Below are 18,608 nucleotides of genomic sequence, written 5' to 3'. Positions count from 1 at the left end.
CAGGTTTGGGTCAAGGCCACAGGAGATGTGTATTATACTGCACATTATTCTCCAAGACATCTTAATTTCATGTTGCCAGACATCATTGTACTGTATTGTATTGTATATTAGTTGCCAGAAATTCATAACACAGGGAGAAATTACTTTGTAGTCAATATTGATTGTGCCACGAAGATTAGCAAATTGATAAGTTCTCAAAAGCTGGACAAATCCAGGGAAGAAAGATACAAGTGATACGTATATTAACACATTCTAAGATGGGACAGTGAACCCTGATGTCACTTGAACTTAGAATAAACAATGAATATGTGAAATATTTCCTATGGGCATGCACTGTATGAGAGTGACCAACTTACTAGTCTCAATTTGATTTATAAACTTCCACAAAAAAAACACTAAACATAATGAATTATAGCTCATTAAATACTCCTAAAGCAAAGGGATTCGGTTAAAATAAAGTTGCTGGAATTAACCACCCTTCTTCCTTTATTTTCTTCTGATTTCTCTCTCTCTTTAGAAAGTCCATTGCAGAAAATCAATTCATTAAAATCCTGTGTACTAATTAAAAACCTGATTTATAAAACCTGTTCTTGTACAAAAAGGTTATTTTCATTCTGTGACAAAAACCTGTCCAAATCCTCAAGGAGAAACATGTCCTGTTTTCTCCATGGGTAGCTTAACGAAAGCCATTGAAAGACTTTCCATTCTAAAGCAAAGATTTATGGAAACATTGGGTGATACATTAGAGACAGGTAGTTCCTTAAAGAGAGGACACTTGGATGTCTTGGGTTATACATAGTAAACAAAAGGACCTTTTTATACTTCTCCCTGACCTTGCAGGTTTGGTCCTTTTCTCACAAGATTCTTTCCTGCCTAGCAACTTCCAGCGGCATCCTGAGCTATAGGCAGAATCTATGGCAGGTAGAGGTAGGTAACCCCTGAAGCCTGGCTGTGGCACTGCCCCTCACTCTTGCAGGAGCTCCTGCAGTGGGAGGCTGCACATCCCAGCCCAGGGGTAATGTCCTTTTCTGTTCCACTGGGCTCCCAGAAGCTGCTCCCAGATCAGCATTTTTGTTTGCTCCCAGATAGAATGTTTTCCCCTCAGTTTTTGAGGATGCCAGAAAACAAATACGCTGCTCCCTTCTCATAGATGTTTTCAAGCAGAGCATTTTATGCAAAACAGAATCACAGAATGGTTAAGGGTTGGAAGGGACCTCTGGAGATCATCTAGTCCAACCCCGCTGGTAAAGCAGGTTCACCTAGAGCACGTTGCACAGGGTCGTGTCCAGGCGGGTTTTGAATATCTCCAGAGAAGGAGACTCCACAGCCTCTCTAGTCAGCCTGTTCCAGTGCTCTGTCACCCTCAAAGTAAAGAAATTTTTCCTCATATTCAGATGGAACTTCTTGTGTTTCAGTTTGTGTTCATTGCCCCTGTCCTGTTGCTGGGCACCACTGAGAAGAGTCTGGCCCCATCCTCTTGACACCCACCCTTAAGGTATTTGTAAGTATTGGTAAGATCCTCCCTCAGTCTTGTCTTCTCCAAGCTAAACAGACCCAGCTCCCTCCGCTTCTCCTCCATAAGAGAGATGCTCCAGTCCTCTAATCATCTTTGTAGCCCTCCACTGGACTCTCTCCAGTAGTTCCTTGTCTTTCTTGAACTGGGGAGCCAAGAACTAGACAAAGTACTCCAGGTGTGGCCTCACTAGGGCAGTGTAGACAGGGAGGATAACCTCCCTCGACCTGCTGGCCACACTCTTCTGTATAGTACAGAAATCTGCATAGATATTCAAACTTAATACATTAGAAAATGTAAGCTTACACTTCCAAATAACGCTTATCAGTTATTCCCTCTTTGACCACTCATCTACACATGGTTGAACAAAATAATTTTCACAATTTCCAGCAGAGGAAAAGTAAGTGTAAATACCTTTAACATTAGACATTTTACTAAGCAGACAATTGTGAATTCTTTGTCCCAAAATATTAGTCTAAAGGCAATGAAGCATGGCATTATTCTTGTCAAATAACGCATCGCACAGTTGAAAAACTCTGCCATGATATCATCACATTAACTTTGGTTTTAAACATAGCACAATGATATTTTAAAAACAGATTAATAACCATCATCACTTAGAAAATAGTCAGGTGTGCAGTGCTTATCACTACAGAACTGAAGTTATTCAAGGAGATTTTTTGAAAAGGCAAAGTATATTACTTCTGCTTTTCTCAGAAACACAATATTGTTAATTTATTCTCCACATTGCATTTTACATAAGTCTACAGGGAGAACAACAGACAAGTGATTTGTCACTTGCAGGTGAGAAGTGAAATAAGTGTATTTTCTGTCCCATAATATAAAAAAATCTCATGTAATCACTCAGACTAAACATGAGTACAAAGTGCAGTTTTCCTCTCCCATCAGAAGATATTTAATAACAAAGTTACAAAAAACTATCTGAAAAATATTTTGCCTTATAAATGTTATATTTTCAGTACAGATTTATTTTCTTCCTGTCAGTTGCTGTTAGATTGTTTTGTCTGAACACAACATCTTTAATTGCACTCAAAATTAGTGAGTAAGTAGAAACTGTTGGGTGGCAGTGGCTCTCTAGATTTAAATTCTCAGTGCCACACGGTGGAGTAAGAAGCACACAGAATTTACATTCAAAAAATGATCCAAAGGAGAAGTTGAACAGCATACTTAACTCCCCTTTCTGTCAACTTTCTGAATAAACTGATTATTTAATTTAAAAAGAGGAGCTAAATATAATTTTGTTTTCTCAGATTAATTTCCAATCAGCTGAACAAAAGATTATTCTTCCTATCAAAGCTCTAAATGCATTTGAATTTTTGAAGCAAACATGCAGATCTCCCAAATCCTCAACAGCTTTCTGATTATAAATTCTCCCACATATTATTTTAGAAATGCAACACATATTCCTGAACAGTGTGCTAAATCCCTCAGCATGGATAAACTGACCCCTGCCCAGAAACCAACATCATTGACTGAAAGATTCCCATTCCAGCTGTGCAGACACTATTGCAGGGTATTTTATATGAGTGAACTGTTTTCAGCTCTACAAAAGAGCTATGCCAGCAGAGGCTCCACAGGACACGTGGCCATTCAGTATGTGCCTATTCTGCCACCAGCTGGCATGGCCATTCACTGAAGGAATGACTCGGTATATTTACCCACATAAAACTGATTGTTTATTCCCTTTCCCTCTAAGGATTTTAACGAACTTCATGACTGAACTTCAGAGAACTTCAATATTTGCATTAAATCTGTTCAGCTGTTAATTGAGTTTTTTTCATTAGGTCCCACTGGCATCTTAAAATAAAAACATGAAAGGTAAAAAATGAGCAGCCTCTGTGCTGGTTTTCCCACAGTGGCTATAGTATAATCAGGTGAACTTGACATCAGACAATAAAATCTCAAGAAAAAAACCAAGTTTTGCAAAAGCACTGAACTGAAATTTTTCCATAAAACTGTTCTAATTAGAATTTGAGTTTTATACTGCTTCAGTCGTTGAAGTTCTGAAATACTTTCTTTTACGCAGTCTGTGATCAATGCCAATATTGTACCTGAGGACGCATATAAACCAGAAGTGCCCGTGGGATATATGAAGCACCACCAAAAATTGTTACAATGTAAGGGTCCAAATACACCAGGAAAAAAGCACACTTTCATATAAAATTTTTCTTATGTCTCAGAGTTATATAATTACAAGATGAGAAATTAAACTGATACATCTTTAACAAATGCTGATTTGTATCCTACTTCATTAAAAAATTGTTTATTTATATTTCAAGGAAGGAGAAGAATAACTCAAGAGAATACCTGTTAGCTAACATAGCTTAGGATTCAAACTGAAACAATAATTCACCTGAATCTGATCCTATTCTTACACTGATGTAAGTTAGAAGAAAATAAATTAGAATCAGTTTCAAAATAAGACTGAATGCAAATATGATCTTGTTTCTAAATATAACTTTTTTATTTCATACACACACACAAAAATATCTGCATTTACCTACAAACACACACACACACACACACACACACACACACAAAAAGCAATTGAAAGGTACATCTATCTATATTTTAATTCAACAGACACAGAAACGTTTATTTTTAAAGGAGAGAAAACATGATTTTCAGGCCTACATGTATTCAGCCGTGAAAGTATTTAAGATCATCTAAGGTACTCCACACAGGACACTCATTTTTTACAATGATTTAAAACTCTACATGCATGCCAGAAAAAACACAATTGAATGTCTCTTCTAAAAATTATAAAGGATTCATTTTATATCTCCTTGTAGCATTTTGTTTGTTTGTTTGTTTTTGTAATCTGACTTCCTAAATTTAGGTGGAATTATAGAAAAGTTGCTATACATAATACAGTAAACTGTTAATAATTTTATACCAGAGGTGTTTGGTTTTATTTAATTTTTATTCTTACCATTTTAATGTTGCAGTAAAGCAGATGTTATAGAAGAAAGAATGGAAGAGTAAAAATGAGAATTAGATGTACAGTTTTATTTCAAAGGCTCAATAAGCCATTTCTAATGAATGGGAAAATCTGTTTCTGTTAAACTTACGTGAGCTGTAAAAATTGAAATATATGTACATTTATGTGCACATCATGGAATAATTAACAACGTCGTCTATGTTTCAATAATTTAGTAACAATCCCTAGGCTACATTATCAACTTTGTAAAAGATCCATCTAAAAGTAGTGAGGATGATGAGTTTCCTTTTTCTAGCATGGGAAATGGATTTAAAAGAATCATATTGTTTATGTTGTCATTTTAAAGTTACTGCAAGTGTTCCATGACATTTATAGTTCTTTACATCTTCTGGACAGGCATATGATATAAACCAGAAGGAAAATATGACTTTACTAAAAAACTAGCTTGAACTTCTCAAAGTAATCCTACCTAAAATTTAATTGCACTTTCATGCTGATCATGTTGCAAATACCCATTATTAATATGAGGCTGAGGGACAACCAAACACTCTTTGGTTGATCGAGAAAAACAGTAAACACATCAGTCCAACCTGTATTAAACTTACCTGTGCTTCCTGAGGGACCTGTGCTGCATCAACTCTGTCTGCAATGTAGGCTGTTAGCTGTTTGTCAATAATAGCAAGAGACTCTTGGATTAAGCGGAGGGTTTTGTCAGTCTCCTGGGCAGACTGAATACTCTGTTCAAGACTCTTTTGTCTTCTCACAGCCTAAAAACAATGACAATGTTATCAATATTCACAGTAATAATGCATATAATACATTTTCCCCTTTATTTTTCAAAAAATGCAGGCTAAGAATCAAAAATAGTACTCCTAACTTGTCCTCATCCACCTTTTTGTATGATAAGTTGCGTATCTTTTTGCCACCCATTCAGTTCTTTTTAGTAAGAAACAAACAAACAAAACCCCAGATCGCATAGACAATTTCTAAAAAATGTAGGACTCTGAAAAACCAATGCATGCATTGAGGATTTCTATACAGAGTGAAAGTTGGCAAAGCTGCATAATAAAACCATCCTGATAGTGCAGTCTTTCATTCTGAGGCATAGCAGTCCTCCTGATCTTATTATATAGTTCAAGAGATTTTGTTTACTGAGAATAGGGTTACTGTCATCACAATCCCATTTTAGACAATCCACATCAGTAAGTGAGAGGGATAGACTCTCTTGAGAAGGAGCTCTCTTATATGAGGTATAAACAAACAGCTGTCTGGATAAGAGGTAATGCCTACTCTGGAAAAAAAAAGAGATGGATCCTTGTCTCGTCTTGTCTGTGGACTTGCCCAATCTATTACCACTCTAACTGTAGCCTCTTTTAGCCTAGGAAGTTGACTCTTGCTTCTACGCCACCACCAGTGCCACAGTGGATTGCCTACCATCACCTTTTACACAATCCTTTTTTTTGAGTAGGATGTTTTCCTTTCAAAGAAGCTCACTTTACGGTTTACCAAATCAGAACAATAAGTTCTCCAAGTTGCCCGTAAAACACATGTATATTTAAACACTTGACATAAACAGGTTAGCTTTAACTGTTACTTGTAATATTTTAATATGGTATTTACCAGGTATAAATAAATAACCTGGTACTTTCTTCCATCTGTCATCATGTCTACCTGCAGCCTCATATTTTATGTAGACTACAGCTTCTGCCTAGCAGAGTTTCTGCTTTATACAAAGCACATAATAATTACCAACAATCTCAAATGCAGTACAGTTTTTCTCTGTACAAGTCCAGCCATACTGCTGACCACAGAATAAAGTGACTAACTTTCTTTGACATGAATTAAAGGAGGAAGGGGAAAGCAAGCACTCTTTAAATAACATTGCAGGATGTCCTGCCATTTTTAAAGTCAAATCACACTTTTTCTCTTTGGTAAGACAGCCATACTTTAATTTGATTTCATACCTATTACAAAAATCTTGCCTTGAAGAAAAATATCTCTTAGCAGTTCAGTGAGAATATTTTATATATCTGTACCTTCACGGAGCTCAGATTCTTATAGAGCTTCACATTTAAAAAATGAAAAAGATTATTTCTTGTGAGCATTCTTGCTAGCTGTTTGACTTGGTTAAAGGATAGGTATTCAACCAGTATTTACTATATTTGTGTTTGTAAGCTGCTTTGTGCTATTTCAGAACAGCTGATCAGATAATCTTGTATCTCTGCCAGTTCCAGGAACCTTCTGTAGAACTGAGCAGCTTTACATATCGGACCCATGCTGTCAGTGTTAATGGAAGCACCTGAGCCACAAAGGTATTATTACCCTTCCAAATGAACCATTAAAAACGTGTAACTTCACAGTACAGTACTAAGGCTTGCTACTTAAATGACTTTTACCTTCATCTGGATTGAGATTTTATATTACAATGTTCTCAGCCTGTTCAAAGCAGCAGGGTTAAAATCCACAGCTTCCATTTACCCTGGCACTCCTTACTATTAATTTGTAAGCCTGGCTAAGATACAGCCACTCTTTACCTTTCCATTTGCCACACTATAGAGTAGATTGAAAGACACATTAGATCAGAAACAGAGTAAGTAGTTTTCTACGGTCCACGGGTAAAGGCATCCTCTTGGAAGCATGGAAGAAAACCTCTCTGCATTTACTGATCTCTTTGGATAACTGGTAGGACTAATCTACATGCATAGTCCATTCATGATGAGGGCTGTAGTGTCCTAATGTTCAGAAAACTTTAAAATAAGACACTGAGAAAGTTTCATTCTTATTAGTCATTAAAATAAGTGCCTGCAGTTTCTGGAGAACTCAATATACTGGACACAAATTTGATGCTAAGTTCTTCTGAAAAACTATTTTTATAGCAATACTTGAAGCTTTGAACCTTTGTTAAATGCTGATCCATGCTATTATTTGCAGCTAGGCAATTGCTTAAGTATAGACAAATTTGCTGCCAGCCTCAGTAGCAGCCTGCATGCATGCAATGAAGTAGTTGTCACTGCATGGAAACTCACAAAAAGTATTAAACTTGTATGAAAAATATGTGGTGATTGAAAAGTTGTCATCTCTGTGCTGTTAACAGAAACTATGTATATCAAAATCCTGTTCTCAAATACAACTTGAAAATGAAAACATTCCCAAACTCATTGATCAAATATTAAAGCAGATAAAGTTAAGAAAGAATTACAACAAATCCTTGCCTGTGTCTGAATTTTTATGGCTGGATTTCATAGACAGATAAATATATATGCATGCTTGTGATACCTTTATGTGCACACAAAATAAGTATACACATACACAACAACAAAACATTCCCCTTTCATTGTCTGCAGAGAGGATTTGACTACAGCCCGAGAACCTGTGTGACATTTTGTGTCTTCCAAGTGAGGTTACAGTATACCTTTTCCAAAAAACGTGAACAGCTTGGATGAATGAACCATCAGACCAAGATGTGAATGCAGCAGTACAACAGAGGAACTATTTTGGCAGTGGGAGCAAAACCACACAGCCGAATGCTGGGAAATGGCACTTCCGCAGCTGTGATGATTTTCTCAGATATAAATGGGTGCTGCCTGATTTTTTTTGTCTGTGTTTTGTGGTGTGGTAAAATTATTACGTAATTGGAAAAAGCACAACCACATTCAATATGTTGATAAGCAGCCAGATGTAGAGGCCAGAATAGTTACGGGCCTGCCCTTTGGCCTTGCAGGCAAGTAACACAACTATTTGACTGGCTACACACCTTGACCCTAAAAGGGGTGCACTGCTATATTGCCTGCAACCTCACCTAAAGTCAAGCCTCTGACCTGACCCTGTTTAATTCACACTACAAACGCAATGAAAGAGTCTTCACAATAATCTTATAAAAGGTACAATACACTCATGTAATGCAACGTATTTCTCCATTACACAACAGCTGACTCAAAAACTTAATCCTGTTCAATAATAAGGTCCCTGGCACTATCACTGGCATTGCAGAATACTTATCAATTCAATCATGGGAAATGCCACAATACGGAGGACGCTTCTTCCTCTCTTTCAGTAGAAATGAGAGCTCCTGATGGAGGTAAACATTAGAGGGCTTTACAAAAAGCAGCAGATGTACTACACCCTTACATATGTGAACCTGAGTTTAAAATTTGTCCTTAAAACTCATATGTCTTGGTGTGCGCAAATCTATATATGCATACTTTTAAAAGATGTGACAGTTGAAATTGTTTATATTGCTATAATATAAAAATATTTTAATTTATGATGTTCTGTTTTTTGGGGTTTTGTTTTGGTTTTTGGTTGGGTTTTTTTTCTGTGAAAGATTATGGTTCTTCTATTCCTCTGTGGAAGAAATAGATGGTTTAACATCGCAGTGTATAAATGGGTCTGAGGACATAACAGGAAGCTCTAGCTCTGCTATCAGATCATAATCAATAAAGCTGAAGTCTTTGGTCTCTAAAGAGAAGTGTCTGACAGTTAATTGCTAAATGGGAAATCTCAGGAAAATAACCAGCTGTTTAATTATTTCTGAGCCAGTGAAATGTTGACAGCTGTCAAGGAAAATAAAAATAAACAAAAAAATCTGCTGTTAGGCACTATCAGAACGAAGGAGAAAAGAAAAAGTATTTATAGAGTGAATTTTTTATTAAAGTCTCTAAAGGTTTTTATAGATTTTAAATTATTTTTTATGATAAAGTATAACATTTAATTTTTATGATATGGGGTATTGCATAAATCTGTTTACAATTTAACAAAGATCAATGGTAAATGCAGGAAATTGTAACATTGCATATTATCCATATAAAATGCCCTATTAAAGGAAAGGCTGCACAGAGACGCGATCAAATATAAGGAAAGCTGGAGGTGCTGAAAAAGTTGCTTATGACTATAGCTCATTCTTTGATGTTGAAAGTTATAAAGCTATATTTATAGACGTTGACACTTTTTTCCTTAAATAATACATTTCATGTATTTAATGACATTAGTCACACGTGCAGTTACTAAGATGTTGGTTAGGGTTTTATGGTTAAAACCAAGTAGAGTTTTGTTGAGGCAGTACTCAGTAGTTGTGCTGTGGGAGAAAAAGATAATAAAACCTTTCCAAAATTATAGTACTTTTACTGCAGGGTATATTTATTTATAATGCAGAAGCAAATTCATTAATTAGCTTATAAGTTACAGCTCATGGAAAGGAGTCTGTGAAGAAAGGTAGAAATATGTTAGGTCTTTTTTTTTTTTTTGGCTCAATACTCTCTAATTATTGCGAATTGTTACCAGAGTCTAAAGTCAAAAAAAAAAAGTTAGTTAGAAAACTTTGACTTTATATTTCCTTCTTAACTTGTTTACATTACTTCAAAATTTAACCTAATTCTTGGTGTTACAACAGTTTTGTCTGAGATATACTACAACATCTCTGTACGTTTTACATCAAATTGTTAATGTGTTAATCTCCACTTTTTGTTCGGAATCAGAGCGGATTAGTGTTTAGACTTAAACTAGAAACACCTTTTCTAACATTCAAAGCATTCATTTTGGGCCCAGGAATTTTTAATACCCTCCAAGCTAGAACTAACTCTTCTGCAAATTCTAGTAATATTTCACAGTGTGTTTTTAAAGTAAGTGGCTACAAATATTTGACCTTTCAGCCATAAAGAGACACTCATCTTTGATCAACTGTATTCCAAAACTGCAAACTATACCAAGGAGGACTTCTTTATCTCTTTAGGTTATCACTGCAAACAGATAGTGCCTCAGAACTTGTAAAAGCAGCCCTCTTAGCAGCCTTCAAAGTAATCATGTGGAGATGGGGCACGAAGAATCCTTTCTCCTCTTGAGAGGAGAACAAAACAGAAAAATTGTGTCAAATAATGAATATGTGCTCTTTGAAAGAAACAAAGGGTAATCTTGAGGGGTGTTCTAAAAGAAATTAAGAGACAATCTCCAAGAACAAACACTGAATCTAGTGTTAAGTCCATCTGAACAATAATATTTTGTAGTTTTTTCAAGCAGAGTGTCAAGAATATCTAGCTGACATTTTTTAAGTTTGCTGGACAGGATGTAAATTACTTTCAGCATTACAGGGGATGATAGCCACTTGCAATATTAGCTTGAAGTTCTTCAGGCAACAGTGTTTTTTAGATCCAACATATAGAGCTGTAAATGAATCAGTCCTTGAAAAGTAAAATAGGGTATATGTTGCTTATCGATTAGCCCAGATGTTCAAAAGCAAACTAAACACACTCAGTCTTTGTTAACTAAAGAAGATAAGGTATACAAACATAAAGCCATTATCTGCCTTTAAAAATGAATCTCTATCTTAGTGGCAATGTTGTATTGTCTTGCAACATCATTCATATGGCAGTGGTTTGGTTTGGTTGCTCTATTAGCAGCAAATAAATATTTCACACATCAGTTTCTGCCCACATGAGCTTATTGTCTTGGTAATTACCTGCACAATTATTCAAACAAAAATAAGTACCTTAACCACATTAGAACAGCCTATTAGTCTGTCTGAAGTAGAAGTGACCTTGAACACAAGCTGAACAGTGTTACGTGCCTGCAATGCATTTTGATGCAAGGAGAGTGCATGCTGTTTGGATTTCAACAGGGCTACACAAACAGCACAGAAAATTCAGTGTCAGGAATCTATGAAAAAAAGTATGTGAGACTTCAGTGGAAAAATTAATATAACATTTTGTTGTAGAAAATGTACAGTAAAGAAGCAATGTGACTGAGTCAGTTGCAACTGAAATAGTTTCTTTACAGTTCTTATGTTCATACACGGACCTCACCATTAGTATTTGACTACTAAATATCAGATCAAGCTTTCAAAGAAGGGGGGGGGGGTCTTCCCCCCTCCGCTTTTTGTCTATATTTAAATTAAATTGGAAAGTAGTGAATAAATTTCTAATATATTTTGCTTGTATACTCATCCAAATCGACTCCAGAATTTCACACAACATCTTTATGTTGTACTTTCCACATTTAACCCCTCCAGCTTGCATGAATTTTGATTTAATGCCTATTATTGTGAAGACTGAATAGTATTCATCCATCACTCAGCAAGACTATTTGAAAGTCCTGTTTTCACACACTGGAAGCCCTGTGTATATTCCCAGTTTTCTCCTCCAAGTCAGGAAAAAAACAACAGATACCAAGAAGAATTCCAGGGAACACATCTGCTTTCAAACAGAAGTTAGATTAAAAAAAAAAAAAAAAAAGAAAAAAAGAGCAGGTATACAGAAAGTTGTGTTTAGTTTTCTGTTATGACACTGTCCAGCAACATGGGATTACGTGAATGCCTGCACTCCGCTAGAACTACCAGCAGGTAGTTAGTAGAGGGAACCAGGCTCTTTCCCTCCCCATCCTTCAAGTTTAAGCTCAGAGCAGCTTAGGACCCTTCCTTGTTTTTTATTGTAGTGTTTTTAATTCCACTGTTTTCAAGAACAAGTACATTTCAAGCACCATGAAAGAAGCAAAAATGTTATCATTGTCATAGTAGATTGTTATCATATTACACAGCTGCTTTCCAAAAATCTTTACTTATGCATCATTTATATTATTGAAACTGAGTAACTTCTGACCCTCTTTGTAGCTCGTCTTTGAACATGTTCTGGTTCCAATCATAAAGAGGGTCTCTGTGTCCTTTACTAGGTCTTTCCCTAATAATTCCTTTCTGATCTTTACCAAGTACTGAGCTGGCATCTTCCTGGTATTTCATAACTCCAAGATCTTCCTTCTGAACAGTAACAGTCAGTTAAAAAGTTACAATTTCATATATGAAGACAGAAGTTCTCCATGAGTATCACTTTTCATGTATTTGCACCGAATACTTCCGTAATTTAACTGCCTTGTTACTCTATCCTGTAAGGTTGTTCTGTGTTTATTTAGAGTTCATCCCCACCTTTGTTACTAGTAAACTACTAGTAGTTGAGCTATTTCCTTATATATTCCTTGGTTGTCTTAAAATTCTTTGGTGATTCTGTTTGGTCATGCCATTATACACATACACACACATTTGTATTAGTACACTCACAAAGGTATGTTAAATAAACTTCTAGTATTAAAAGTAAATATTCATGCACAAATCACGGCTTTGAATTGATTTACCAGCAAAAAAGTGTACTGTCTCACTAGTGGGATCTGTCAAAGAATCAGTAAAATTTTCTTCATAGAGTCTGCGGCAAAGATTGCTAATCTAGCATATTGCTAGTTTTGACTCTCCTTGTACTAAACGTGTTTCTGTATTGAAGTGCCTTTATAAAATCTTTCATTGAAAAAAAAGACTCTTATTTATTGTTCAGTAAAGAATATATCTGTAAGAAAATGTTATATTTAATTTTGAAAATAGTTTTCTTCTCAGTAAGAGTTTTGTCAGAGAAAGCATCTCCAAATATGCAATTGAAGATTAAATCCACTGGATAGTCACTTCAATTTTGGAATTTTAGGCTTACCTATTGTACTGGTTTTGGCTGGGATGGACTTAATTTTCTTCACAGCAGCCCGTGTGGTGCTGTGTTTTAGGCTGGTGACCAAAACAGTGTTGATTACACAGGGATGTTTTAGCTACTTCTGAGAAGTGCTTGCACAGTGCCATGGTCTTCTCTTTCTCACTCTGCCCCTGGGGGGTGGGCAAGAGGCTGGGAAGGGATACATTCAGAACAGATGACCAAGGAGATATTCTGTACCACACAGAGTCATGCTCAGCACTAAAAAGGGGCTGGGGGGGAGTTTTTCCAAAATTGCCATTGCTTGGGGACTGGCTGGGCATTAGGCTCCTGGTGGTGAGTGATTGGCTTTGAATCACTTGCTTTTTCCCTTTTTTTCTTTCACTTATTAAATTGTCTTTATCTCAATCCGTGAGTTTTCTCACTTTTGCCTTTCCAATTCTCTCCCCCATTGCACCAGGAGATGTGGGGAGTGAGCAAGAAGCTATGTGGTGCTTTGCTACCCTCCAGAGACAGCCCACCACACCTATGCAAACCATCCACTTCCAAAATAAGTCTTTGTTTGTGTACTGTTTAGGAACTATACCAAAAAAATAACTTTTTTTTTTTTAATGGTAGTAGACTGTCAACTGTTTAATGGGTGAACAGGTCAATTATGAAATATACCTCCTGCTGAAGTTCTTCCCATCGAGTATTGAACTTCTCAAGTTTCTCATTGATCAATTCATCCAAGATTCCACCATCAGTTAAAGTCTGAGCCAATTCCCGAATCTGATTGCGATTATCTTCTGGATGTCTCATTAAACGTTCCAAAGACTGAAACAAGGTCAGAAAAGTAGTTTGTTTTCCTTTCTGCATGATTCTACAGAGCAAACACAATTTGCCTTAAAAACGTAAGTAAGAAACTTCACATTTCATACACAATAAAAGTAGAGAGAAAAGATAAAAATATCTATGTCACATGTCTTGACAACAAATGTTCTGTACTACTTATTACAGAAAACAAAGATTTTTCGCAAAGCAGTAAATTGGGTGCTTGATTTTAAAAACGTGGACTACGCCCAGTGAGTTCAGTGGGAGTATTTGTGTACTTAAAAATAAAAAATTTTCTTGAGTATCTGAATGAAGTTCAACAGCAAAAATGCATTATCAATGTAACATTTTGTATTTTGATCCACTAAGAGTATTAACTTAATTTCTACAAATTTGAAAGGTTTCATGAATAAAAATTAAGTAATAATAAACAGAGTTGCAGTGCTAGGATGAAAGCTTGCTCTCTCTGAAGTCTTCAACCTTTTTTTGACTGGCTTAAGTGAGGCCACAGTTTTTAACAACATGTATTTCATTGTCACCAAAAATTGTCTATGACATCAGGCATAACACATTTAATTATTCTGTTTCAAAACCTTGTTTGTTGAATCAAGTGAGAACACAGGACTTCCCAAATATTCTGCATCTTGCTCATGTGTACTATCGATTCATAGTTTGTTTTGAATGTGATGTGATTTACAATTTATCAAGACATGTGATTTGATATTATTTAAGAGAGCACTTACATCTAGAGTCTCAGAAATCTCTTCTGCACCTCCCTGGATATTTTCAGTTGCCTTGAGTTTCAGTTCAATCTCATTCAACCATTTATTTTCTGCATCCAAATACGACAATAACTCATGCCAACATGCCCATACCTCCTGATAGAGAAAAAAAATATGTTTATTGAGACTGAAAATCTCACAGCTAACTTTCATGTATTAAAACATTGAAAACATTGCATACTTCATCCCCAAAACAACATGGTTGATATCTGGTGGTTACAGTACCATATAGCTGATATCTTCCCAAAATATGGAAATTTATGTGTTCCAAATAAATAAAATACACAACCAAAACATTTGTATTAAACAGAGTAAAACCACAGAAGATAACATGAAAAAGGGAATACTTCTGCAAAGCACAACTTGAATCTTCTGTTTCATGAATTATCCACTTCATATGCTTTTCTGTAAAATTTTCTTGTAATATGTAAATATACAAATTCTCAGAATTTTTAAAGACTCATGTTAGGAGTTTATGTTTTCATTACAAGACGTAGTTAGGTTGCTTATATATTCTGTATATTAATTACTTAAAGCAGAGGATCATAAAACATCTAAAAACACAGCTTTCAATGATTCTGACTAAAATCTCTATGGAAATTAATTCTAAACCACATCTAGTGCAATTTATAGACCACTTAAGTGCTAGAGTACTAAACAACATGTTGTAAAATGAAATTATGTTCTTTTTCTCCTGAAATCAAATTATTGTCTAATATTTTATTTTTACAGTGCCTGAAGATGCTTAAATAAGCAGATAAAAATGGCACTTTATACACAAGCAAAACATTTAAACTCTCCATAAATCATATTTTCATTTTTCCTTTTTTGATAGTAGAAATTAAAATAATTTTATTAAGATGCCTTAGGCTGTTTGCAGATCAAGTTTCCCAGATTGCAATTCATCTCACCTAACTTTGGTCATATCAAATGTAAGTGTCTGGTCTAGAAGGAGGTTATAGAGGGGTATTACCACACAACAACAACATCAATGATCACGGGAAATATAGATTACTAGTTTAGACTACACACTTAATTTTTCACAGTGAAATTTAGAGAAGATGATAAATTTTACCGAGGTATATAATTGCCCTGTATGAACTTAGCTATTGCAAATTAGATCACAACAAAAAATCGTATCTAATTCACTGTAACCACTGTATAATGTGCAAATATTCCTATGGCAAGAATCTGTAATGGAGTTGACCAAAATGGCAGGGTCAACTCAAAATGCATGAGACACATTCAGCTCACCAGCAGATCAAATGCTGTTCCATGTTGAGATAATACCACCTGTCCAGCTTCAGGGCCATTTAATCAAAATCCTTAGCCATGGAAGAAAGAAGCCTAGAGGAGCTGCTGAAGGCAATGTCACAGGGTTGCTAGAGAAGTCAGATGCTTGGCTTAATCTCAGGAGGAATAAGAACCCTGAGCAGCCATTGCTGTCTCCCACCTAAGAGCCATGTTTGAGGCTTCTCTTTTAATATGACTCTCCAGCATATATGATTCTCAAAAAGATTTAGGTATATGGCTCATACCTTGTGGTATTTGGTATATGGCTCATAAAGCGAGGACAGCCTTGGGCTACTCATGATCCCATATGATAATATATCTTTGCTCTCTACCTTACTTTTGCAGTTAGAAAGGCTATAAATACAATGACTGACAAGATATCCAACCTCCAAAGTTTTGCACTTTCCATTCAGTCTGCTGCAGAGTCGCTGGTAGCTGGTAATTAGAACATCAAGCTCCTTTTTCAAAGTCTCATGAGCTGCAGGTGGAGCCTTTGCTATAAAATTATTCACAGAATCAGTAATAAGCTTCACTTTCACTTCTTTTTGCACGGCTTCCTCCTTTGCTCTCTGAAAAAAAAAAAAAGTTTTAGTCCTGGTTTAAGAAGGAAACTTATTTCTAATAACTCTGGTAGAATTCTCTCTGACAGAATTCTGTCAGACAGAAAAAACCCAAACAACCCCGTAACAAAAAACCCTAAAGATCCATTTAATTTCCGGACTTTCTGACATACTCTTGAATGCATCCAAAAAACTTCTTTTTCCATTTTGTTGCCATTACGTGATATGCAATACAATTTAACATCTTACAACTATCTATTTATTTTTCTGGACTTCTCAGAATAGTAAAACATTTCAAGTTGTTTGGGTTTTTTTTTCCAAGAAATGCTCCAAATACCTTTGCCATAATACCTTATGAACCACATATGACAAAAAAATCTGCTGTGTTACAAACTCATGTACCCAGGTTTAAAGGTACAATCACAAGCAGCAAGACAGAAAAAAAGGAAAATGCTTCTGACTGATTTTCCTCTCCTTGTCACTGTCATTAACTCACATTGAAAGAGAAATTGAGAAAATAATTTTTCTCGAGTGTATATATCACACTTTTATCAGAGCACTAAAGTTGATTTCATTCTCTCACTTTACAGAGATAGATAGAAAAACCAATGCCATTATTCATTGCCAGTGACATTAACCTAACATGAAGAGAGGACAAAGCGAAAAGTGAGCATCCTCCTAAACAGCACTTTCTGTGTCAGATCCTAGGCAAAGAAGTTTAACAAAGGACAGACACAGGAGATATAAAGATCTGAGGGACACACAGAACCACAAATGGATGGTGAATTAAACCCAATAATTAACAAATCCTGTGTAACTGATCTGGAACCACCAACCTGCCACCTTTTCCCTGTTTTAGCCTCTGTAACAACAACTGATCAATCCAATTCCCAAATTTCTTCCTCCACCTTTTGCTACTCTCCCCTTTCTTACACTGTCTCATTAATAAGATGTAAGATTGTCATACCCAGCATTGTTTCCTCTGAGTGCTTACAATGGGATGGTGTCTATGACTGGAGTCATATCACTACTGGAAACAGAGTGATGGTATACATAGTGCGTACTGGTCTTCACAGGAATTTAAGATGAGAACTCCCTCATCTTGGGATGGCTCGAAAACATTAAAACAAAACCTTGTTCCTGACAACTTTCTTTCTCTCTGAGTCTGAGGAAGTCCATGAACCAGAATGATTTGGATCAGGCTGCCATTGCCAGAGAAAGTTTACTAGGTTGCTCTTCACTTTCCTCTTCCCTAATTGTGGGAAGAAACGGGCTGCAGGATGAACAAAGAATTCTGGTCCAGATTTTGCCTGTTGTGTGACAGGAGAGGTGGCTGCAAGCCTTTGGGGAAAGTATCATCAGGAACAGCGAGTTCAGAGGAGGGAGACCAAGCTGGTGAAGGGTCTGGAGGGTATGACCTATGAGGAACGGCTGAGGGAGCTGGGGTTGTTTAGCCTGGAGAAGAGGAGGCTCCGAGGTGACCTTATAACAGTCTACAACTACCTGAAGGGAGGTTGTAGCGAAGTGGGAGTTGGCCTCTTCTCCCAGGCAACTAGCAATAGGACAAGAGGACATAGCCTCAAGCTGCGCCAGGGGAGGTTCAGGTTAGACATTAGGAACCATTTCTTTACAGAAAGGGTCATTAGACATTGGAACGGGCTGCCCAGGGAGGTGGTGGAGTCACCATCTCTGGATGTGTCTGAGAAAAGACTGGACATGGCACTTAGTGCCCTGGTCTAGTTGCCATGGTGGTGTCAGGGCAATGGTTGGACTTGATGATCCCAGAGGTCTCTTCCAACCTGATTGATTCTGTGATTCTGTGATACATGACAAAAGATCTGGTTATCTGCATAGGTTGAGGTGTCACATTTTGAACATACCTCTACTTCAGCTGGTAGTACAGAATATTCACTAGGAAATCCATAATGGGGGTTGTCTAAAACTATACATTTTACCTGTTTGATTATGCAGTGCAATGTATAAATTTGAGTTTTGTTATTTAATTACTAAAAAAGAACTGTATCTCTAGAGCAGATGTTTACTTTTGATATATTTGTCTCATTTACAATGACTCGAACTTGTTCCATATATTCTGTGTATTCTGACTGGCATCAAGTAATTTCTGTTAGTAAATAAAAAGATCATCAGTTGCACGGTTAGATACTCTCAGATACTAGTAAAATCCTATGAACAATGAAGAGCTTGCAAACAAAGTGTTGGATAGATTGTTAAGGC

The 18,608-nt window shown here is 36.3% G+C and overlaps 1 protein-coding gene across 1 annotated transcript in view; it reads right to left on the bottom strand.

Annotated features, from left to right (window-relative positions):
* Positions 1 to 18,608, bottom strand: part of DMD (dystrophin) — a 1,374,504-nt gene that overhangs the window by 762,620 nt on the left and 593,276 nt on the right. The window contains 4 exon segments of the mRNA XM_068422827.1: positions 5,081 to 5,242; positions 13,592 to 13,741; positions 14,482 to 14,616; positions 16,200 to 16,382. Coding sequence (XP_068278928.1) covers positions 5,081 to 5,242; positions 13,592 to 13,741; positions 14,482 to 14,616; positions 16,200 to 16,382 — 630 coding nt within the window.

Source organism: Nyctibius grandis, chromosome 2, assembly GCF_013368605.1.
Source record: "Nyctibius grandis isolate bNycGra1 chromosome 2, bNycGra1.pri, whole genome shotgun sequence".
NCBI lineage: Eukaryota > Metazoa > Chordata > Aves > Nyctibiiformes > Nyctibiidae > Nyctibius > Nyctibius grandis.
This window is presented reverse-complemented; position numbering and strand designations above follow the sequence as displayed.